At 47.6% G+C, this 24,615-nt stretch overlaps 2 protein-coding genes across 3 annotated transcripts in view; both read right to left on the minus strand.

Moving 5' to 3' along the window:
- Positions 1-1,363: 1,363 nt before the first annotated feature.
- LOC142587046 (uncharacterized) lies at positions 1,364-2,665 on the minus strand. Its single transcript, XM_075697930.1, has one exon. It carries the CDS (start codon positions 2,649-2,651, stop codon positions 1,476-1,478), a length of 1,176 nt encoding a protein of 391 aa, XP_075554045.1. The 5' UTR covers positions 2,652-2,665; the 3' UTR covers positions 1,364-1,475.
- Positions 2,666-8,456: 5,791 nt separating this feature from the next.
- Positions 8,457-24,615, minus strand: part of LOC142587804 (uncharacterized) — a 72,710-nt gene continuing 56,551 nt past the window's right edge. For both annotated transcript variants that reach the window (XM_075699075.1, XM_075699074.1), the window contains exons 11-16: positions 23,109-23,235; positions 18,904-19,026; positions 15,568-15,751; positions 12,062-12,429; positions 11,063-11,278; positions 8,457-9,813 (exon numbers count right to left, since the gene is read on the minus strand). In XM_075699075.1, the coding sequence (XP_075555190.1) occupies positions 9,286-9,813; positions 11,063-11,278; positions 12,062-12,429; positions 15,568-15,751; positions 18,904-19,026; positions 23,109-23,235 (1,546 nt within the window). In that variant the 3' untranslated portion in view covers positions 8,457-9,285. The remainder of the gene's footprint in view (positions 9,814-11,062; positions 11,279-12,061; positions 12,430-15,567; positions 15,752-18,903; positions 19,027-23,108; positions 23,236-24,615) is intronic.

The raw sequence follows: 24,615 nt of genomic DNA on the forward strand, positions 1-24,615 counted from the left end.
ACCAGCAATATTGCGCAGGAAATATTCGATATATCTAGGTAACTTCATCGCAGCTTTGTTGATAGCAATGTGGACTGAGTGGGACATGCAGCATACGACCACGAAATTTTCATCTGCTTTTTCCTGCAATTTCTTTATCATGAACTGCGTTCACCAAACATTACACTTGCATTGTCACAGGCAAGCCCCAACAATGTCTTGAGGGAAGTCTGTCCTTCTGTGTGAAGCAGATTTCAACTTCTGATGCAGAGGCCTCGACAGAGCAGCTAATGGCATCCAAGGAAATCGCTTGAAAGAGCCGAGCATAACTTTACTTTTCTTTGTATATATAAAAGTACTGCACAACACAGCAGCGGAACTCAGTTCTAGAAATGTCGGTACCTTATTCGACTAAAAGTGAGAGCTTTAATTTTGTTACCATCTGCAGGCTGGCCAATCTCCGAATTCACCAAGACGTTACGTCTCCGCCAAGACACACATGCGCGTTAATTTATGCAGGGTGCTACGGCGGCGGTGAAAATTCCCCTGTTGTGTCCCTACAGTTGCTGTCGCAATGAAACACCAGTAATTATACCGATGTTCAGTTTTATTTTTTTCTTACGTCGGCGCCGCCCTGCAGTCTTGGGGCTCCTTCGACCGCGGGCACCGCGTGACAGTTCAGAGTGAACGCGACTGTACGATATCTTGCAGGCAGTTTCAGATGAACCGCTGTGTCGTCGTATGGAACGAATAGCCGCGCTTCGGTTAAATATCTCTAAGCATTGGAAATGAAGTGTCGTGAAAGGAACTACAACCGCAGAAACTTGAGCGGGTTGAACCTTAACACCAACCGCGGTAGCTTAGCGACTACATTGTTATGGCGTCGAGCACGAGGTCGAGGGTTTGGCTCCCACCCGAATACCGGTGTCCGGATTGCCGAACACTCCTGCCCGAGCGCTCTGAGGCAACCGTCCGAAGATGCCATTGGAAGCCTCCTCGCATTATCGTAACTATGTTTTACCCGGAGTATACACTCTAAGAAAAAAAGGACTAAAAGGGGTAGGGAGGTTAGTCCTTTTGGGGACTAACTGATTTGCCACAACCATTAGTCCTTTTGGGGACGAACTGACATGGGATGAACTGTTACTCCCCATGCGCTTACTCCTTCGGGGACTAACAGTTGCCCCTGCCCGATGGTCCTCAAGGGAGTAACTGTAATTCGTTCCGATGCTCCGCAAAGGTGTAATTAATTAAAATAGGCATTTATAGCCTAATAAAAAATTAAAATGAGCTGAAAAAAAAACGTGCCCGACAGCAGGATTCGAACTCACATTCTCTCGCTCACAAGTCACGCACTCTAGCCACTTCACCACGCCGCTTTTTTTTTTTTCTCTTTATTGCATGGGATTATCGTTACTGTCAAACCGATGCAGTTACATTACATACGATCATACAAGAGAAACAAATTCACAGAAAGTATACAGTCCAATGACAGTTCAAAATTCTGGTAAACAAACACAAGCGTCCAGACGCGAAATCCATTCAGGGACGGGATCATATGTAGCCACTACACTCCGGACTTGAGCAGTCTCTTCGCGGAAGATGGACCTTGTCGAGCGAGGTGGCTCGGCATGTCTGTCGATCATTCGACTTCTCCATAATGAATAAAGTCCTAATAACATAAACAAATCATATGGTGTATTACTGGTTGTGTTTTGGAAAGGAAGGAACCGGATACCATAACATGTGAGAGGAAAGTCTTTTTTGATAGTTCTTTGTAAAATGTCCCAAAAAAGAAATGCGTCACGACAAAGTATAAAGCAATGTTCTATTGTCTCGGGTTGATTGCAAAGCCTACAATTTGTATTCCAGGGTACATACAGTCCTTTTTCCTGAAGCCACGTTTTAACTGGCAGTGTGGAGGTGTGCAGCTTAAAGAAAAACGTTTTCGCTGCTGGCGCAATGCACATTCTACGGACACGGCAAAGAACATCTTGACCAAATAGAGACAGATACGGCTTTCGGTACAGAGGTTCAGGGAAAAGGTTATCTATAAGTGCTGCATTTAGCGACGTGCGATTAACGGTAAACAAATATTCAAGGTTGAATCTGGCTTTTAAGAATGAAATAGTGTCGACAAGTTCCTTTAAGAAGCCCCATAACGGTAGTTCTTGAGCAAAGTTTGTCGTGACAAAAAGAAAAGGGACGTGTGACGCAAGACGTGCTCGATTAACTGCGAGAAGGAATGGATGACGGACATTTTTAAGGTAAAATAAGCGCATGACCAATTGTCGCACAAACAAATGCACAAGACAAAGGCCGCCCTTTTCAAGCGGGAGAAAAAGGTTGTCCCTTCTCATGGCTTCCCATGATGAATGCCAAATAAAACATGCAAATATTCTATGAAATGCCTGGACATGGACACGTGAGCAGTGCAAGACCTGCAGAACATAAAGAAGCTTAGAAGCGAGAAATGTATTGCATGCCTTAGCTCTCGCAAAAATGGAGAGATCACGTCCCTGCCAGGTTGTCACCGTTCGACGGACAGTGGTTACCGTGGACGCCCAATGAGGTCCACTATTACGGAAGTTATCGAGAGGTACTCCAAGATATCGCAACGGAGACTGATTCCAATGAATATTCGCGAATGCAGAGGGAGTGAGCGCCCACATGCCTAGCCAAAAGCCTCTACTTTTATCAAAATTTACAGTAGCTCCTGCAGTCTCACAGAAACGCAGGGTAGCGATTATTGCCTTAGTAATACTTGGCTTATCGACGCAAAAGAAGGCAATGTCATCTGCATAAGCTAGCACTTTAATTTCCTCATCGGCATACATATATCCTTTAATGCTCGAGTCGCAAAGCACGCTTAAGCAAAGCGGTTCTAAGTATATGGCGAAGAGTAAAGGCGAGAGCGGACAACCTTGACGAACGGATGACTGTACTTGTATTATATCTGAGAGGGTACGGTTCACAATTAACTTTGTAGTGCAGTGTTTATAACAAAGTGTTATACCATTGTATAATACATCCCCTAACCGAAGATGTCGCAGTAGTTGGAATAAAAATTCGTGTTGAACCTTACCAAAGGCTTTGGCGAGGTCAATCTGGAGAAGAGCTACTTGATCCGTACTACCCTCTATGCACTCAAGGACTGAACGTGCAATATGAACATTTGTCTGTATAGAGCGGCCTCGAATTCCGCATGTTTGATGATCACCTACTAATTTAGTAATGACTGTCTGCAATCTATTTGTCAGTATTTTTGCAAATATTTTGTAATCCACGTTACATAATGATATCGGCCTATATCCGTTTACTCTCTTTATTGTTTCATCATCAGTGCTTTTTGGTATTAAGGTTGTGTGGCCCTGATAGAAAGATGGAGGAAGCTCACCATATTGATAGGCTGCCTCGAAAAGCTGCTGCAGAAAAGGACACAGGAATTCCTGAAATTTTATATAAAATTCAGCACTAAGGCCATCAGGACCAGGCGTCTTGTTCTTCTGCAGCGTTTCGACGGCAAAATTAATTTCTTCTCGGGTTATTGGTCCATCAACGCTGAGTCGATCATCTTCTTCTAAGTGTGGCATAAGCGAAATAAACTGATCAGCGTTTTTTTCGTAACCATTCTGAGGCTTAACTGACGCGAAAATATCTTTATAGTGAGCTTCAAATAGGCTTATTATTTGGGACGTGTCTGTGTATATAGACCCACCAGACTCAATTTCTAATATTTGCTTGGAAAGCGCGTATCGCTTCTCATCACCGAGAGCCCTTTTTGTGGGCTGTTCCTCTGTGAAGCGAGTTGTGCGTGAACGAACCATCGCTCCTTTGTACACTTCCGTCTCATATTTCTGTATTTGTGCGCGAACTGTGTTGATTTCATCGCTATACAACCCTGGTTCCTGGCTTTCGAAAGCGTGCAGCTTGTGAAGTAGATCATGAAGGTAATGCTTTTCAGCTTTTTTTCTTTGAGACAGCTCACATGAAATGGCAATCGCCTCATTTTTTACTCTATTTTTGAACATTTCCCATCGAGCAAACAAAGGAAGCTGTTGACATTGTGATATTTCTAGCCATAATTCTTTCACTTTGTTTACAAAACTTTCCTCTCGCAAAAGTTGTGTATTAAGTTTCCACAGTTCCCAGTTTGGAGCAAACCTGCGGAATTTTCGGGGACCCCATGAAACAGCTACTAAACAGTGGTCTGTGAAAAATACAGGCTTCACGGCGTAGTTGTGAATGTTAGACCAGAGACTCGTCGAAACATACACACGATCGAGTCGAGCATGGGAGACGCCTTGAAAGGTCGTGAACCGCACCCAAGATGGTGTGTAGGCGCCCACGTCTATTAGATTGTGAACTTCCGTTAACTGATGCAGGAAAACAGCACTTGCATCATAACGATTAGTTAGGTATGAGTGGTCTCTGGAATGACAAACACAGTTGAAGTCTCCCAACAATACCAAATCTCTGTCAGTATCTAGGAGCGGAGCAAGTGAGAGGAAGAAAGCCTTCCTGTCACTCACTTTTGAGGGAGCATAAACGCAAATAAATCGCCAATTACGGGAATGAAAAGAGAGGTCACAGCATATAAGGCGGCCTTCCCCATCAACACGCAGCGACAATGAAGAATGATTTAACTGCTTTCTGACTAACAAAAAGCATCCAGCGGAAGCACCACATGCTTGGCTAATACACACCTCGTAATCAGGTTGAAAAGTTTGCAGCGCAAGGTTGACATCACCAGCAGACGATATCTTTGTCTCTTGCACTGCACCAACATCAACTACATGCTGCCTAAGCACGTGTAGTAATTGCTGCTGACGCCTTATATTCCTCAGCCCACGTACGTTGAGTGTCGCTACACATAAGGGGAGGGTGAAGGCGGTAGCCATTTTGCTCACCTAAAGCTTTTGTATTCGCCGCATCGCTCCATGACACGGACGAAAACAGCGAAGTGCCTGGGGAGTAACTGTTGCCGTTCGTCCTCCCATTGCTCTCTTTCCGAGCAGGGACTAAACACTTACTCTCCGAAATTTGCACACGGCCCGCACATTCATGCAGTTAGTCCTTTGAGGGACGAAAGCGCCCTTTTTAGGACTAACGGTGCAGTTACTCCCGTTTTCCCCGGGATTTTTCTTAGAGTGTAGGTGACATTGGTTACGTGTGAGAATGGCATTGTGTCAGTCGATCCATCTTAGGGTCACCGACACAGTTCACTAGAGGCGACGAGCTTGTCTATAACTAGCAATTGCAGTAATTTCTACGCCGCGGTAGTGACTATAACGTGTGGGGCTAGCTTGAGCCATCGTTCTCTCCTCAGCGTGTTGCAGTGCGTACTGCTCCCGATGGGGTCGCGAACATGACATTCATTCGGCGCAGCTCTGTTATATTGTTTTTCGTTTGAGTTTAGTTTGAGTTTGTTTCATTAGTGACAAGTCTATTCGAGTAGCTAAAGAAATAGGCCCTCGGGACCCAACGACATTGTTTGATACCGAGATTTAAAACTTAAAATGCACTTTGTTCGGGCCTTCAGCCGCGCACCCCGTCCTGCCTTTAAGTAAACCTAGTTTTAGGCTAGAAAACAAGTTACTCGTGCACAGCTGGAATGCGAGCGCTGCAGGAATTACCCAATTTTATTAGCTTTCAGGTAATTCCACGCAAATCAACGGTAAACCAAGGAATCCTGCAACATCAATATTAAGCCCGTCACGGTAGCTTAGCGACTATGGCATGGTGCTGCTCAGTTCGAGGTGGCGAGTTTGATACAGGCCTTGGCGGCTAGTGAGGAAGCGTTGATCTCTATATATATATATATATATATATATATATATATATATATATATATATATATATATATATATATATATATATATATATATATATATATACTTAGGTTTAGATGCACGTTAAAGAACCAGAGGGATTAAAAATTAATCCGAACTCCCCACACTAGGCATGTCTCTTTATCAAATCGTGGGTTTTGCCATGTAAAACCCAAATTTCTTTTGAACATTAGGGTTGGGCGAATGTTGGAACACAAATCGAATATTTCACACGAACTATCTGTATTCGTATTAAAAAAAAAGCCGTTGGGTATTTTCGAATACTCGAACACTAACGAAGTAGTTCGCGATAACCAAATGTTAAAGTCTGGTTACCGTTCTCCGTCTGCTAAACGAAGCATTGCAGCTTATGAGGAGTGAACTTTTACGAAAATATTTCGGAGCATTGCGGAAAAAAAATTAGGGTTGACAGCTTTGTTTTCGATTTCGCGGCGGAAGCCTACATGACAACGTCCTACTTTTGCATGTATTTAGCGTGCCATTTACTATTTTTGGCAGTCTAGTCAGGTAGGTATTTTCTTTCTTTTACATGCCAACCTGTGATGTTTTCCTTGTAACCGGCCACTTATCACATACCTACGGCACACAAGCCCCTTCAGCACATTTTTTTTTCTTTTGCCACACCCCCAACGTCCGATCTTATTTTCAACGAAATTTCTGTGTGTGTGTTTTTGGAAAGTTATACAATAGCTCTTCATTCTTAAAAAAAAAAAAAGCTTGTTACTAGACTCTCAAGTTATTGAGAGGCCGTTCGAACAGTTGGTTAATGACAATTAGTGATGCTATCGTGTATTTTTGTACAGAATAAAGAACAGGACAGGCGCTCATTTACAACCTTTATCGTTCCATTATAGCTTGCTTATTATTAAATTGACTTATTTTACACTTTACTATAACGTACCAGATTAAAGCACCACAGGCGCCTGTAGCGACCGTGGTAGAATTGTTTTTTTCCAAACAGCCCCGCTGGCCCCAGATCGCAAACTTGCAGTGACACGTGACCCAGACACTCAGTATTAACACCAACGTAGTGCGTTTATTGCGGCACAAAAATATATGAAAGGCCGTTGTGCCTTCCAGGCCTACCAAACAAAATGAAGCCCACTTTGAGTGTGCCCAAAGAAACCGCGGCGCATTTCTGGCGCAAAATAATAATAACAATGAAAAAAAAAACACGTCGGCTGGTGCACACCAGCCTTCTCAAACAAAATGAATCTCACTTGGATATTAATGTGCAGAAACAAGAATACACCAATGAGCGCAGCACTAACCGTAGCTTGTCATTACATGACAACTTACAGCCGCGAAAAAGGAAAAAAAGGAAAAAAAACATTCGCTCGCCAACAGCCTTAACAGAATCATCGAATGTAAGGAGTCACATATTCTCGAGCAGTACGAGTCATTTCTTTCAAGTTTTCCACTTAATTAGCAAAAAGTTTCCCAAGCTGTACCTTGCTGCGAACTGTCCCATACGACCACGAAAATAAACAGGGCGATAAGAAAAAGACTCGCATCTAGAACAATGCTGCATTCAGATGCGAAATTTATGTTGACACGTAAAATTTGTGATGCTATGCATCGAGCGAATGCATATCAAAGCAAATGAAGGAACGATTTATACCTTATCCTAACTAGCGTTTGTAGCAACAATCTGCCGAGATATCAATGAGAACTTGAAACAATAAAAATAACAAATAAATAAACGAACGAACACAGAAACTACAAATAAATAAATAAATAAGTCATCCTAACAGCTTCATTTGAAATTTTCTGTCTTTCGAAACGGTAACAACGATGCAAGGAAAACAGGCTGCGGATTAAAGGTAACACTGCGATCAGCTCAGCAAGCGATTAACGACCGCTCATGGGTCAACTAATCGAATTGCAAAGCAGGAATAACGCGTAACATGAAGCGAGGTCATTGCCTCATGACGGGAACGTCGACTGCATTTCCGCATTGCTGCGTGAACACGAAAACCCCTGCTTTGTTGTACAAGCAAACGAGTCCGCCTCAAGAGAACGCATTCTGCACTGTAGCATGATGAAGTATATCATGCCGCGCTCGGATACAAGAGCAAGTAACAACTATTCGGTGCCATAAGGAAAACAATAATGCCATATTTCAGAGATTCTGGGGAAAAAAAAGAAGGGCGGAACGCAAGTTGGAGAACCTCAGATACCACGCGGTCCCGTGTGCTCCGGCTAGCGGAATGCTGTAGAAAAGCTGTATGTACACTGCTTGAAAAGACCTAGAAGGAAACAGCTTCCCTGTAGAGCATATCGGGAAGGCCGCAAAAGATGCGGCGTGAAGATTCTGCATCTACTTGTTTAAAAAGAACACCGGGAAAAAGATTGTATGTTGCCGGCGCTAGGATATACGGGGGAGGCTTTAGTGATCTCGGAGTGGAGCAACACAATACGTGAGGCGCGATAAGCAAGGACGTGGGAGGGGTGGGGGCAGAGGTTACGTGGAGCACGTGACACAGCTCCCTTGGAGCAATTTACTCGAACTTTTTAAGTAGCAGATCGAACGACGTGTTTCCAGCGAAGCAGACACTGATGAACTAGGATAAAAAAAGAATTCCGCAAGGGCAAAAAAAAAAAAAAATACAGGATGAGATCTCGGAAGCGCACACTCTACGTATAAAAAGGAACACTACAAGTCTCGCCCGCGCAACCTGCGCAGAATTAAGTAGCGCCAAATACAAAGTGAGTATTCTAGAAACAGAGGCGACGCAATGACATTGCTCTCGCGAAATCCGTCCAGCTTGTCAGGGTAACCCCAAGTCGCTAGTACAAATGAGCACGTAATAGTAGCAGCCAAGCCATTGACAAACTACTCGGAGGAGGAGGTGCGGTTTCAAGTCACGAACACTAGAATATATTAGAATAATTTTTTTTTCACGCACCCTCGGACATAACACTCCAAGATGTCACGTGCGTCCCGAAATGTACGCTCGATGCGTTGACAGTATAGATGCGACCATTCAGCATTCAAGATTTCTGGCGTTTCTGCAATACACATTTAGAAAATTACAATCAGCAGTAAACTGCTGTGCCCTACCGCACTTTCCGCGTTGTCTTCAGTGGACACAACTTACGTGTATTACGAGGCTCGGCTTTTTCACCTGCGGTGTGTTAGGAGCGACATCGCCACCGTTTGAACCTGAGGTACCTTACCCGAGCCGAACCCCTGCAACATAGTCTGGCTTAGCCAAGTACGCAGTGAATCCCGAAAGCTACGCCTGTCTACCTATCAGATTCTCTTCCCTGACAATACTGACAAGTAAACCCTGAAATCACAGCCAAGCAGACCTAGATGCGTTAAGTCCGCGATCAACCAACATTGGACAGAAATCGTGACGTGGAACTAGGTGAATTTCCGGCACAAGCGGAATGGCAGGCTGCAACTATCGTCTGTGACCAACACACGCCGAGTTCCTATCTCATTAAATTAAATGTCAACGACCAGCGGAGGCGCGCTGTCTCTGTCGCCGGGTTGGCTGTTGCCGCAAATTACTGCTGCTTTGTCCTCCGCTTGAATGACGTCAGCCGCAGCGGGCTTTTCAAAGCTATCGTCACCACCAGGGACTACGATCACGTCAGGCAGTACGTCAGGGACCACGTCGGGAACCACGTCAGGAACCACGCGAGGAACTACGTCAGGAACTATGTCTTCGGGTTCGAGTGCAGCGTCATTGCTGGATTCTTGAGGCTCCTCCACGACCACAGTCGCGGTCTGGGAGGCTTGCGCGGTGTTCGGCACTGCTGTCGCTGCAGGCGCGTCGATCGCTTGCAGCATGGCCGGCGCCTCCGACTGCTGCGCCTGCGTGTGCTGGTACTCGGGAAACGCTTGGATGGACAGCAGCTGCACGGTGGTCGCTGCCACCGCCTGCCTCTGCACGATCTCCATTCCCCGAGTGCGGCGGCATCGGGGACAGTTCTTGTCGTTGCCGCTGTAGTAGTAGCACGAGTTGCAGGCCTGCGCGTCGAATGAAAACGCGCGGTAAGATGCAAGAGCCTGGCAGTTTCGGAAAGGGCACTGACATGATGCCACGGACATCATTAAAGCGCCGAAACACTAACCGCGACCGTACCAATTACCGAATTTCTGTGCCTTAAAGAGACACTCAAGACAAAAGTACAAGTTACGCTTCTAGAATACCTAAAAAAGCTAGCCTTACCATAATAGGGAGGCGGACGTGCTAGAAAACGCACAAAAAAGAAAGACAGGTGACGCGGGCTCTAAAAGCTTCCCCACCATTTCGCTGGGACGTCATTATTCTTGACGACGCATAATCGGGGCTGTACTTTGTTTATGGTTTCCTAGCACATTAGACACGGAACCCAGAACGGACACACACAGGCCGGTACCAAGTATGCCAACGCTCAAACAAGTTATTCGGTTATCCCTGAAGTGTGCATCGTAATCTAAAGGAACCAGGCGGAACATTGCAAGTCTAAACTGACTTGGTGTTTCTCTTTGGTGTTTCTTAAGGAGACACTGAAGAGGAATATTATGTGTAGCTGTATTAGTAAATCACACTTCTGCAACAGCACAAAGGACACGCTTGCCGTCAGAGGAGTCTTCTGAAAAAGAAACGAAAAAAATAGCGACTTTGCCGTGCGGGCCCATCAAGTTGTCATGACGCTACAGGTATCTTGGCAACGTCCTAAGGGGCCGAGTTAATTGTTAACTGGGGGAAAAGATGGAGCCCTTTCGTATTCTAAGCAAACAAAGGACTCAAAACATAGCCCATTTCTAGAACATTTGCTGCGCCAAAACGGCTCAAGGACGAGAAATCAGCGACGTCACAATGACGCACCGGCGCTGAGGTTGTGGCACTAACTTCAGAAAAGGGCAAGATTCGGACTTCCACTTTTCTCCTACAGAAATCAAGCTGTCCCCCCCCCCCCCCCCCAGTGTGTGAAGAACAGCTTTGCAATGATAGTCTACCAGTGCAAAGTCATTTATTGTAGCTCTTTAGTGTTCCTCCAACTCTCCCCTTTCACATTTGAAAGGTAGCAACCCTTCTCTGCATCCATGTCCAAAAAAGAAACAAAAGAAGACTTAGAATCCATAATTACTTTGCTTAGCGCAAAACAAACGGACACAAGAGAGACGACAGGACAAGGCGCTTGTCCTGTCGTCTCTCTTGTGTCCGTTGCGTTGCATTACGGATTCGCGCCAACAAGCCCGCCAACGCATTGAGCCGGAAGTCTCGGAATACCTGGCAGTGCTGGCCAGCGAACAGGTTGCAGCGCACGCACACCGAGCAGTGGTTGGTGGAGCCGTGGAAGAGCGTGTTGGCGCACCACGAGTACTGTGCGGGGTGCCGGCACCGCGGGCACGGCATCGGGCCCGGGATGCACTCGCGGACCATCACGGACTCCGGGCAGCAGTTGAGGCGAACCTGCTGGCACAGGTACCACGGGAGGTCGGACACCTGCGGAGGTCAGTGCGAAAGGAGCGTGAACGTCGGGGATTTGGTTGCATGCAGATCCGAGGTTGTGCCGTTCGTCGGCGACGCGTCAAATAACCATTGAGTTATGGTTTTTTTTTTAACGTGCCAAAACATCGATCTGATTGCGAGGTACGCCAAGATTAGGGAGATTACGGATTAATTTTGCCCGCCAGGGGTTTTTTTTTTAAAGTGCGCCTAAAGCTGAGTACACGAGCATCGCCTGTTACAACCCTAACACATAGCGACAGGAGCCTCACAATTTACGCCGACGCTTTTCGCTCTATACATTACGATATGCAGACGGTAGGCGATTGGTCAAGGAAGATTTACTATAGTACTTTTATGCCTATTTGAGACTAAGCTGATTTATTTCTTGCACGTAAATAAAGCAACATCATCAGATTCGACTCGCCTACCCATTGGTGCACAGTTACGAAAGCCTATGACAACCAAGCGTACACATTTCCAAACAACTTAGGCTCTTGCTGTGATCGTTGGCGCATGCCAGTAAATATAAAGGAGTTTGCGCGAATCAAACGACTACAACAGTGGTACCATGGTCTGTCTGTCGCCCCGTCTATGTGTCTATTACCGTTGTGGTCGTCTGGTCCACGCAAAATTCTTCCTATTTCCCGATATTTCCGAAGGACAACGCACAACGACGAAAATCCAAAAATCAACCGACATTTGAGGAGCGAGAAAGACGATCCACACGTCGTGTACGGCAGGGAAGTCGATCGGCGGCTTCGTCGCGCGCGCGCTTACCTGGAAGACGGCCTGCATGAGGCACGGGTCCGCCTGGGCTTCCGCGAGCGGGATGCCCACAGCCTCGAGCAGGTTCAACGGGTTGTCGCAGGCCAGGCAGACGCAGCGGGCAGGGTCGCAGCGGGTGCGGGCCTTGGCGCACGAGCAACGGGCCACCCGGCAGCTCACGCGGCAGGCGCACGTCGGGGACGGCGCGCCCGACTGCGTCGCCGCCGCCGCCGACGACGACGACGGCAACCCCGCGAAGGGCACGAGCGACGACGCTCCCGGACCAGCGAGCATGGCGGAGACCGGATGGCCTGCTGCGGCTACAGCCCTGTTGCGGCCCGCGATGCCGCGGCGTCGACTTACGGGGGTTTTCCTGGCGGCTGCGGTGAACGTCCGCAGTTGAAACGCGATAGAAGCGTCTCCGCAAACGGACGCGTAACTAGAAAAAATTCGCTAGCTTTGTCATTGTCACAATCATCATCATCAACATTATTATTATTATTATTATTATTATTATTATTATTATTATTATTATTATTATTATTATTGGCATGAACAAGTAGAGAAGTGTTGGCGCCAACAGACGGTGCCGGCAACTCCTTTTCGCACGTGAAGCGTGACATGAAGGCATATATTAATGCCCGACAAGGCGTCGAAATTGCTCGATACAAAATGACAACAATTACACAGAACATAGGGTGGCTGCAAAAAGTCGCAGTTCTGCACGATCGGGAGAAGCTCCTGATAGCGATATAAAAGCGACAGGTAACTATACACCGCGCAGGGTGCGCAGTTTCATCGGCGGCATAAACTGAAGTAAACATTTCCTTACTAAATAAATTGACAAGCGTAGTGTCACGCGGGCACACTGCATGGACACATGAACAGATCTCACTGGATGATCGCGAACACTGGGGCTAAGTCCCAACTCTGGCGACGTGAAGAGCACCGGCAGCGGGCATGGCGAACGCTTCGTGCTGCTCCTCGCGTCAACGCGTCCCCTATAAGCAGGATATCACACGACCCTCGTCACTACAGGCGCGCGGAGAGACAGCGCACATGCAGCCGCCAGCCATCTCGGCTCGAGCAGCGCTTGCACCCGCCAGAGATCATATCCAAGATAGGGCAGAGCACGCCGGGCTAGAGAGAGAGACGCACGCCACCTGCCCGCTCCCTAGCGCACGCTCGATCAAGGTATACCGCGTGCTCACCTCCCCTTCTTCCTCCTTTCCGAGATTGCGCGCGCATTGCATCACGCGGCCCACAACAGTGAGCGCGCATGGCCAAGCCACCGATCCTGCTCTGCTCACCCTCGGACTCTTCCCCTCACACCCGCAGCTTAGGCGCGCCCGGGGGCGCGGTAGGACCTTATCGCACTTGAGACTTTATGCGGAACATCACGCCGACGACAACGGCGAAAGTTCGGCTGGAGTGGTCATGTAATTGTCGCAGTAAAAGGAATGAATATACATTGCTCAACTAAGACCCTGAGTACTTACATGTAAAAGAATAAAGTAATTGCCTTACAGTTAATTATCAACACCTGAAACAGACAAGCACGCAGACGTAAAAAAAACAATCGCGTAAAAAAAGCTACATTCAGTAGACAGGATGACAAGTTCTGCAAACATTCGCGCGTGATGTAGTGATACTTAGTCCGAACATTCAGCAAGGGACAGTCAATAGAGAGTTTTAGAATAGGGGCCCCAAATGTTTTGGGGCCCCAAAGAAATAGCGTCGAAGCCACTGCGCATGCGCAAGACCCAAACTCCGTTTGGGTTTTGCGTTGGGAACGCTATTTCACCGATTTAGCGGGAACCCAAATAGCGGTCCCAAAAGCTTTGCGTCGGCAAACATGGCGGCACCCATCGAAGCGACGGCTCTAATCTAGCACAAAACTGGGTTCGATTCGCGGTAACGCGTGAGGTTCGCAAGCTAGGAGCAGTGACTGCGGTTATCGCTTTCTCTCAACTAGCGTGTGTTATGAAGATTGACTCATTAGACGCCGCTGATTTTGAATTCGATTGTGGATTTTATGGTTCGTAGGCCTAACACGGCTAAGCTTGGCTGGTGAAGGCTAGTAAAGTTGGTTTGTTCAAAACTAAATGCAACTAATTGTTTGCTGCTTACAGAATAACCTCTAAATTGTAATTAAACGCGAATACACGCAAGTCAAGATTATTATTGCTATCATAAAATGGTATATTTTATTTAATTATTTCTAATAGCTTTTCTCTGACGCCGTATTGGCGCTGTCAGCGCAAGACGCTATCCGCAAACGTAAAACCCTATTCTAAAACTCTTCACTCCTGCGTGCCCCAACGCTAACGCCCGCAAAGCTCTTTGGGGCCCCAAACTATTGGGGCCCCTATTCTAAAACTCCCTAGTATCTCGTAAAGACACATGCCTTCACAAAGGTAAAAGAAACAGATAAGAGGTCGAAAAAATAAGTGCTATCTACTCAAAGCGCAAAATGCCCAAAGAAAAATGCAGCTACAGCTGTCACAAGCAAAATGTGACGAATGAAGAAATTCAAACGCATACGGACCAGCAACCACCGTGTAGTGGCGATGGGCTCCGAAGTAACGTTGACCGCGGAAGGTTGTTTAGCATGTGCCTGAATCTAGGCGCAGGAACTTTCATTTCACCCTCTATCGCTAGAAAGAACTCTGGCGCTAGTGCGTAAGGAAGCTGCAAGTGTGGCGATTCGGCTAGCACGGGAATGGAGAGTAGCACACGTAGTTTGCCCATAAACTTAGTCCACCTGGCTTCGATTGGCTTTGCGGCTGCGACTTTCTCGTTTCCAACAGAGTATGCTGCCTTGTAAATGCAAGAAACTGGAAATGATTACGCATGTGCGCAGGGCCTGGTTCCTTTACCGAGTTTAGAAAGTCATAAGTGCGCGGATATTTAGAAAAAGAAAAGCCTAATGAATAGCGCCGCGAGAATAAACAAAAAGCACGAAAATGGGACAAACCAATGTGCTGCGCATCATTTCTATGCTAACGGAACGACGGCAGCGCCAGAGTCGCTTCCGGTAATTTTGTTAGTAATTGAATTTTAGTTACTTTAATAATCAAGCGAACATTTGCACTATACCACCTCAATGCTGGCCGCGCTACCACTGTGGATGCTCGCGTTTGGATCCCTTCACCCCGTATACCATATTACTGTATTTTCTTGTTTTGTTTCCTGTTGCCATATCTCACCGCGTATTCATACCTTAAAATGCTGTACTGATGCAACTTTTGTTTTATCAGCTCTTCTTTCTGAACCATTGTTTTCCTCAGTTTTATTGCTCTCTAAAGCCTGTACGCTCGTCGCTGCACTAACCTAGCGCCCATCCCCTCTCCCTTCAAGTAACACCTCCGGGCGGCCACTGAAACGTAATTTTCGCTTCTCGTGGGCGCATTAACAGACTGTGGGATTAATCGATCGCACGATTAACCCGCCGAGCTACCCACGAACTGATCGAGAGACAACGTGATTGACGGCTGGTACGGATCGACTCGCGTTACCCTTGTTGGCCTTGGCGAGCTCGTTTCGCCAGGCGGCTCTGCCTGGCGCCCCGTACGGTGGCAGGGGCTCGTCGAGCTTGGTGTCGGCGTCGCTCATGCGTCGCAACATGAGCTCGTGAAATCGCGGGTTGAACTGCCACAGCAGGTGGCGGATTCGAACCACGTCGGTGGTGTTCAGCTGAACCTGCAGAGAGGAAAGGCGGAGAGGAATGTTGCGACGCAGTTATGCAAGCGAATACGGTTTCTGGAGAAATGGACCTTCTTTTTTCCGAAAATAAAACAAAGAAATTCGCTTAATCTGATTATGGCACCTTTTACTTCCTATTTGCCGACGTAATTACGCTTGTTCCTCCTGGAATCGCACATATTCCTGTTTACACGCTTCTGTGTGTTCATGTTTTCGTTAACGGAAACACGAACACACAGAAGCTTGCTATTCCTGTATTAGTGTTGTTAGTATTAGTATTAGTGCTTGCAGCGGTGCCTTCAAGAATGACCTCATCTGCCGCTGGCCAGCCCGTGTTATATCTTGTGAACTACCAGGAATATCCATTGTGAAGGTGAACTTTAGAACGGATGTTACCGTACTCGAATTGTTTCTTCTATCGTTCTTATCGTCTCGAGCCCAAAAGGTATAGCCAGAGCCACGTATTATAAAAATAAATCAAATTCTGGGGCTTTTACGTTTCAAAACCATGATCGAATTACGAGGCACGCCGTAGAGGTCGCCACTGCGGATTTATTTTGACCAGCTGGGGTTCCTTAACGGGCTCCTAAATCTACGTACACGAGCGTTCTTGCACGCTGCTTCCCGCGAAATGTGGCCACCGCGGCCTCGGTTCGAACTCGCGACCTCGAGCCCAGCAGCGGTAGCCGCTAAGCCAACCGCGGTGGGTGACGCCACATTTTTTTTCCCGTCTCATTCTCGGACATCCAGTCTGTGGGCGCCCTTTTCACGGCTCGCAACTGGAAACTGCGACTGGAAATTGGAAGCAACCGGAAGCAACCCGTTTAACCAATATTAAAAAACTGGAACGTGTACAGCATAAGGTAGTTAGGTTTGTTTTTAATTCATACGGCCGAGCGTCTGTTGGTGAGCTCGTAAGGCGCAGTGGATTACCCCCGGTGACTGTGCGCAACCGTATCTGTCGATTAAAGTTCCTCTTTCAACTTGTAAATGGCCGTTGTAAGGTGAACACTTCCAAGTTCTTTACTTACTCATCAGGTTATAACACGAGACGAAGGCATGCTTTATCAATAACCCCCATGAACACACGGAATAACTGTGTCAAATATTCCTTTTTTTTCCTAGGACAATAACAGACTGGAATAACCTTAATTATGATATTGTTACCCAGAATTCCTTATCAATGTTTGAAAAATGCTTGCAAATGTTATGAATTCGTGTGCGTTATTTGCTTGTATGTTTTTTTTTTCTTTTATATTATGTATTCTTCACCAATGTCTGAAAATGCTTGCATATGTGACGAATTTTGTAAGTGTTTACATGCTTGCATATTTCTATGTATACCCACCCTGCTATGATCTGATTTCAGATCGCAGTATATATAAATAAAGATAAATAAATGAATTGGGCTCTGAATCTGCACTCTCGCCACAAGTATAATGCTTTATTTTTTATTTATTGTTTAGAACAGGAGTATTTTTTTTTTGTTTCTCGAGATATCGCCAGGCGATGAAGAGCAAACAATTTAAGTAGGCTGCGTGCCAAAGGAAAAGCCACTGCTCGCAAAATGGACCACTAGACCGACTTGCTGCGTAGTTTCACGGAAACTACTTAATCGCTCAACGTGGCTCAACTGCAGGACAGCACACACGCACCCACAAACATGATATGATGCCCTCCTTACTCAAATTCCCGATGCAGGGCCTGCAAGGTGCTTCTAAATAAATATACCCAGGCGGCGTATACGCGTATCTGCCAGCACCGCAGATGTGCCGTTTGGTGGGTTCGCCTATCTACGGGATTACGCAACGAGACAACAAATGCTGGGCAAACATGCTCACCGCAACAAGTACACACACCTTCAAGCACATCATTCTTTTAGTAAGCCGAATTGGAATCTTCAGGCGAATAGTTTAGTTATTTCGCCCCGTTTTCGTACTCGAATAGGCACGTCCGAACGCCAGCTGCCACCTTGTTGGAACGCACGTGCTGTACTGCGAGATATTTCTGAAGGTTTAGGTTTTGCGGTATACGTGGGGGCGGTGTGTCACGTTACTCCGCCGCTAAATATTTTTCTTGCCTTAGGGTAGATGCTATTGGAATGTACTCGCAATGTGCTCGTAATGCACATGTCAATACCATATACTTTCAAAACGTGTTTGTTACTGTACTTTCACTGTTGCTATGTGGTACTCAGTGATCGCAGCTTCTGCTGTAACCTAGTTTGGTTCCGAAGTCAAAGAGTCCTAGATCACTTTTTTTTTTTTTTTGCCGTGCTTTCCAGAAGAGTGCGACTGCGTACGGAGGGAGTGACCTCTAAGAGCCCCACAGCATTATTGGAGCACCGCAAGAGGTGGAGTCTGGAGAGACGAATTCGAACTACATCCGCCAGATATTTTCTTGCGCACTAAATCGCACATCACCTTTATTCCACCTCAAAATTAATGAGGAAGTTGTAATGAATCGCATTCATGCGCGCATATGATGGCTGATGCACGGAAAACTCGACGAAACTGGTTTAACCGCATTCTAGCGACCAGCTCTCGAGAAAAACGACGGCGATTTTATGGATGCCGTCGCGCCGTCGTATACGAAGGAAAGCAACCGCGAACTGGCGTTTCGAATACCACGAAATGATGCGGAAGTCCAGGACGCAGCGTCAACGTTATCGACCCCACTCCCCCCCCCCGACCCCCCCCCCCTTACACACACACCACGTTGGGTCGTGGTCTTTGCGTTTATGCGAAGAAACGCAGCTCTCGCCGTCTCAAACACGAGAAGACGGGTTACTTTGTCCACGTACACGGAGATGCTTTTTCTGTCATATAACAGTGACTTTCGAAGAAAACAAAAAATCATATTTCGTTTCACGTTTTTGACGAACAGTCGGTAGTGAGAACCGCTTTGCAAAGCCATCATGTCGCTGAGCTGTGTTCGTGGGACGTATTCGGTAAGAGTCGACCTAGTGGACATGTCCCTTTCGTCTGCTCCTGAAGTGCTGATTGGCTGTGGCGCCTGGTTGCTGCGGACGCACAGCTCAGCCCATCCAATCACAGAGCTTAAACAGCAAACGAAATGGACGTGTCCACTTGGCGGACTCTTGCAGAATACCTCCCCGGGTCTCGGGAAGCATGTGCGTGCGGCCTCGCCTTGTGCACGGGATAGTGCTCCAAGTGGTCGGACAGGGACGACGTGGAGGCGGCGCTGGCGGCGCCCTTCTTGTTCGAAGGGGACGTGCGTCGGCCCAGGAACATGACTGGTCTCGAATGCACCTGGGACAGAAAAGGGGAGATGCACCCGTGAAACACCATACCACATACCGCTAAATCTTGTGTCTCTCTCTCTGCCGCGTCTGGACGCATGCTTCGTCGGAAACGGCAGCAGTCGTAGGACACTGCCGCTATCACGGCGCCACGTACAGGAACGATGCCGAGGAACGTGATGCGATAATGATACAAGGCAACGTGAAAACCATACCGTTACGTTTTGTAAAACGAGTCGCCAACGGGAAGACTTCCCAATGCCTTCGCATTCGTCCACGTAGGGATACCAAAGTTTTTTTTTTCTTCAAGAGCCATCAACCAAACGCCGAAAGAAATGCAGCAATGATAATACAGAAAGGCTAAAATACGAATACAGGAGTATGTTTGAACAGGGACGAGTGAAAACGTTTATTTCACCAAGAGACGATACCAACACTTAGTCACAACCACGGAACAATTCCGCCAGGACGATAACATAAACAAAGTACGAAGTATAGCATACACGACATGTTTTGAAAGAAGTGTCCAAGTCCACACTCACTAACATATAACCACACAGACCCACGGAAACGCACAGTTACACGTAAACTAATTGTCACATTACACAAAATGATGTTCAATATATAGTGTACACAATGGTTATGTACAATGATGTGACTTAACATAGTTTTGCAGCGATGCTATAAGATTTGTATATAAAGATTGGAGGACGCTTAAACTTCGCCTTCAAGAGTGGAACGTGATAGCGTTATCGCACCCCGTTCGCACCGCCCACTCATTCGCTCGGCATGCTCTTGAGTAACAAAAACACGAAACGTGCGCCTGAGCAAGCGGACCGAAACAAACAACTCGGTGTCTCGGAGGGAGAAACGAACAGCGCGACCCAAATGTCGTGATCGGCACGGACAGACGGGCCGCGACGCGTCATGACGGCGGACGCGATCATGGCGCTGACGCCTCGATGGTATCGTCCTCTATCTCGCTTGGGAGCACTACGCAGACGCATGGCTCCTCACCAGCAGCACGGCACACATCGCAGGGGGCGCGTTCCCACCAGACGCGCTACGGCTTGGCGATCACGTCAGAGGCGTCCCGCATCGGACGCTGCACCTAGGAATCGCGCTGTGAGCGGAAAGAGGAGCCGCGTCGCCTAAACACGAGGGTTCGAGTGACGCACGCTGGAAGTTGGAAGGGGAGAGAGCGAGAAAGCTTATTAAACGCAAGGGCATTGGGGCATCCTCACACCGGTATCCCGCACGGCCCTAATGCGCTCAAACGAGACGAAGGGGAGAAGCGGGCTAGTGGCGCGCCAACTGTCGGGGCAGCACCGTACATTGCGAGGAGGGTGCCTTCTGTGTTTGCCGCAAGATGGCTCTGCGTGCGCGCCAAGCGCAGAAGAAATGTAGCGGAAACGTACTTCGCTACTCGTTTAACTGCGACTTCTGTAATTTACATGCTCATAATTACAAATATACACCGAAGTATAACTTTCTACGGCACGTTTCCAAGGCAACACCGCATTCACTAGAGGCGCTTTTGTCCCGCTTTGAAGCATTTAACTCAGGCCTGAGTGGTAGCGTCTCCGTCTCACACTCCGGAGACCCTGGTTCGATTCCCACCCAGCCGATCTTGCAAGATGTTTTTTATTTATGAAGTGCCCTCTGGAATTTATCGCTCACGGCCAACGCCGCTGACGCCGACACCAGCTTTTCTGCGACACGAGCTCCTTAACGCTGTCGCGTTAAAATAGGTTACAATTTGCTTCTGACACGAAATAACTCAGAGTAAAGCGACTTCGAAAGTTTGCATGCTATGAAACATTGCACGAAATCGTAAAATCGTTGGCGTGATTTCGACTCGCAAGCGTTCAGCAATCGCCTAAGCGAAGCGGCTCGCCTGGTTAGCGTGTTTTCTCCAACGGCGTCAGTAAAACTAACTGTATTGTCACTCATGGGCAAGATAAATGTGCAGACGTTGATGGTGTTGACGAATACAGGCGCTTTATTACAAGCTACGGACGGATCGCGAGGGCCGTCGGCCTCGGATCCCACGGCCAGCGAGCTAAGCCTTTACCGTTCTCCATGCGATCGCCAGCTCGCCTAGCTTGCTCATTCGCTATACCGTCGGCATCGATAAGCGGCAGAAGTGGTCCGAGTTCGTGAGCGTCACTAGACGCCTAGAGTGGACCCCGCGGAAAAAGAGTCAGATTGGCTCGCTTCATTTCGAGTGAGCCTGACTAACAAAACCCGCCGAGCTTAGCGCAGTCCGATGACCTTCTCCCAAGACTATGTACCCTCAAGAATGGTGCTGTGCCGACTATTTGCCCATCCTTGTGCCCTGCTCCAGAATATCCTTTTCCCAAAGCGTCCTAGACGATAGGTTCGTACTGCTTGCAGTGGCGCGTACGCATGTTGATAGCTGTCGCAAGCCGCACTTTGTGTGGCTTGCGACACGATTTTGTGCACTGATTACTGGGTCATTATAAAAACAAGATAAAAATTTGTGTCAGAGCCTCTCTAACAACCGGCAACATCGCAGTCATCGACCCCGCCACATCGCGAGTTACTAGGACTTTCATCTGAGAAACAGGTCTTGGACGTCACCACCGGCGTCGGTGTCACAGCCGCATGCAACGCCCAAGCGGATCAGCCCGCTGCCGAGCCATGGCTCAGGCGGCGCGTTGGAGGTCACGTGAACTGTTGCGGGCGAACCGTGAGCATGCGAGGGCGAACCGTGAGCATGCGAGGGCGAGCCACGGGGGCGAGCCGTGAAGGCTGGTGGCATGGATCCTGCTTGATGCGTACTGCCTTCCCACGTGATCAGTGCGTGAGGTTACGTGATCCGACGAGATTCGAAGGCACCGCACAGTTCACATAATGAAGGGAGCGGCCACACGGAACTTTCACTTTGGGACAAGCACACGCGCTTTTCTCACTGCCGGCGCTCCTCGTTGCGCCAGCATTGTTTTAGCGAGTGCTCGCAGCCACTAAGCGAAGTGTGCTCACGTGTCTTTGGACGCGTGACACCAGTCTTGTTTAGTCAGTAAGCGAACATTTACTGCAACGTATGCTCATTATACTACCACACAAGTGCTAATGGTTCGCTATCACTGTCAGTTATTTGCCCTTCGGGCAATACTGCATTTTAAGAACGTTACGCCCTTTAAGACTGTTCTCTCGATAGAAAATCAAATACTAAACCGCACGCGATATATACTAAGGGTGTGTGAATCGAATACGAATCGAATAATGAGAAAGCGCATTGAATCAAAATCGAATACATTTTCAATGGTTTTCAAATGAGGAACAGCCGTTTTCGCCATCGCTGTAAGACTATGTTCACATCCTTGTATTCACAAACTAAGCGAGTTTATGTCATCACTTTGTACGTAGTGAAGCGCTGTGCACTAAATGTGCAAATACATCACCGGGGAACAAATAAACAGCGCGTTCGCGTGCTCGGGACTCTTCGGTGAGCGCGAATGGTTGCCGGAATAGTCGGGCTGCTTGAGCGACATACCGTGCTCTACTACGTAGAGCACGGTATGACGTAGAGCACGGTACTACGTAGAGCGCGGTACTACGTAGAGCACGTAGAGCTACGTACTACGCTTGCCTTGTTATGCCTACTATGATGGTCGCGAAGCGTAAAACTTATCGCCCGTTAAATCCAGTGTTACGGTTTGTAGCGCACAGTTGCCGACTTCAAGTATTGGAGAAACCATTCGAAAGATATTCGTATGCCACGGCTTCCTGGACTGAGGACACCGCCTACCTATACAGGGTGACGACTCTCGCCTGCTCGTTCGCTTTCACAAAGTGCATCGCTGTACTGCTCTACCAAAGTGACTGCGATTCGAAAAGAAACAAAAAAAAAAGAATCCTAATCAAATAGGTGAATACTTGCTTCGTTATTCGAAAGGCTCGGATATTTGCACAGCCGCAATCAATGTATACAAGGTATTATATACTGTATCGTACGAGGCGTCCACCAATGATCCAAGCATCTCCGTTCCCTTAGCATCATGCGATATCGTGTCGCGTTTTAAAGGGGGCACCGAGCGCAATCTGCGCAATAGAAGAGTCGCTCACCTCGACGAGGATGTAGTCCTGCTCGCAGCGCAGGGCCTGCAGCGACTGGAAGGGCACGATGACGCAGGACAGCCGCATCCCTTCCTCCTCCGAGGATGGCACGCTCTCGAACTCGTACATAAAGCGCCTGCGCGAAGCAGCGCCGAGACCGCCTTGCTTTAAAGAAAGATTCACTCGTTTCGTTTACCCGCCGCCTCACTCCAGCCTAACTAGGGAAGAAGCAGTATAGCACTAGGGAAATTGCGAACCAATACTATACGTCCACGGTATCTTATTGCACCGAATTTCACCACCTGAGCACTCGTGCATCTGCGAGTACCGTGATGTCCCAGACACCCTATATGTCATATGGCATGGGGATGTGTGCGAAAACATGGCACAGTATGGACATCCAAACACTAGCCGAGGAGCAGCGGGAGGCCAAGCTAACAGACCCGGACCCGAAGAAACAGCGTAGCCTGATCAAACGGGCACGGGAGACGGCCGTGGCCCGCGGCGACCTGGAATAAGGAGGCTGTCCCACCTAGGGCGCCAACTGCGCTTGCTCAGAATAAAAGTTTATTCTCTCTCTCTCACTAGTTTTGTAGCACTGGCACTTGAATCTCTATATGTTTTTTTTTCACTTTGGCTCACTCGCAACGCTTCACGGAGCGGCAGAATAAATGACGCGGAGAGAACTATTAATGTTGACCGTTACAGTTTATCTTTCGCCACATTTCACGCCTCTTCGGAATCATGAAACGCGTATTGAGCTCCAGAATCGGTTCGGAGCTTTAAGTTGTTCCGCGTGGTTTTCTTAATGAGTTCACAAGAATTCGGACTTCTCGCGATAACTCCCCGCAGGAACGTAACAATATGCGAACACAGACTTTTTTTGTGTATAGCATACTCCGAAAGAAAACCATCTGATATATGAAATACAAAAGGAGTGAACCTGCTGCACGACGACGTATTGACACCGAGAGCAAGACCGACTACCGTCTACCTTCCAACAAATCTATTAGCTATACTTTGCACAAAATATCGTAATATTGGAGCACAGGTCCCATCAGAAGCGTTGCAAGATGCACGAGTTACTTAAATATTTTTCCCAATGCTCTTGCTCTTGATGATCGATCTTGGCGTGAACAAATGTGTAGACAGCGCCTCAAGGAGATATTACACGGTGCGTTGTACACGCTGGTGTTGTGCACTTCTTGCACACAGTAACGTTGCGATGTAAGGCAGTGATCATGCAACGCTGTATTTAAGATGCACAGGCTGCTTTTGAGCCGCCCTATATTTTGCTAGAAAGGCCACCACTATGAGTAAATAAAGTCAGGGAAAAAAGAAAACAAAGCTGACGTACGCACAACAAAACAAGCGGAACTCATGATGCAGACCACGAAACTCACCGTAAGTGTGAAAACGTAGAAAAACCTGAAACCACCTGACAGCACGCACATTTTTACATGTGAATGTTCACGTAGTTTTCTCATGCGTACTACCCTTGGAGCTTGCTTTCAAC

This window comes from Dermacentor variabilis, chromosome 7, assembly GCF_050947875.1.
Source record: "Dermacentor variabilis isolate Ectoservices chromosome 7, ASM5094787v1, whole genome shotgun sequence".
In the NCBI taxonomy this organism is placed as follows: domain Eukaryota; kingdom Metazoa; phylum Arthropoda; class Arachnida; order Ixodida; family Ixodidae; genus Dermacentor; species Dermacentor variabilis.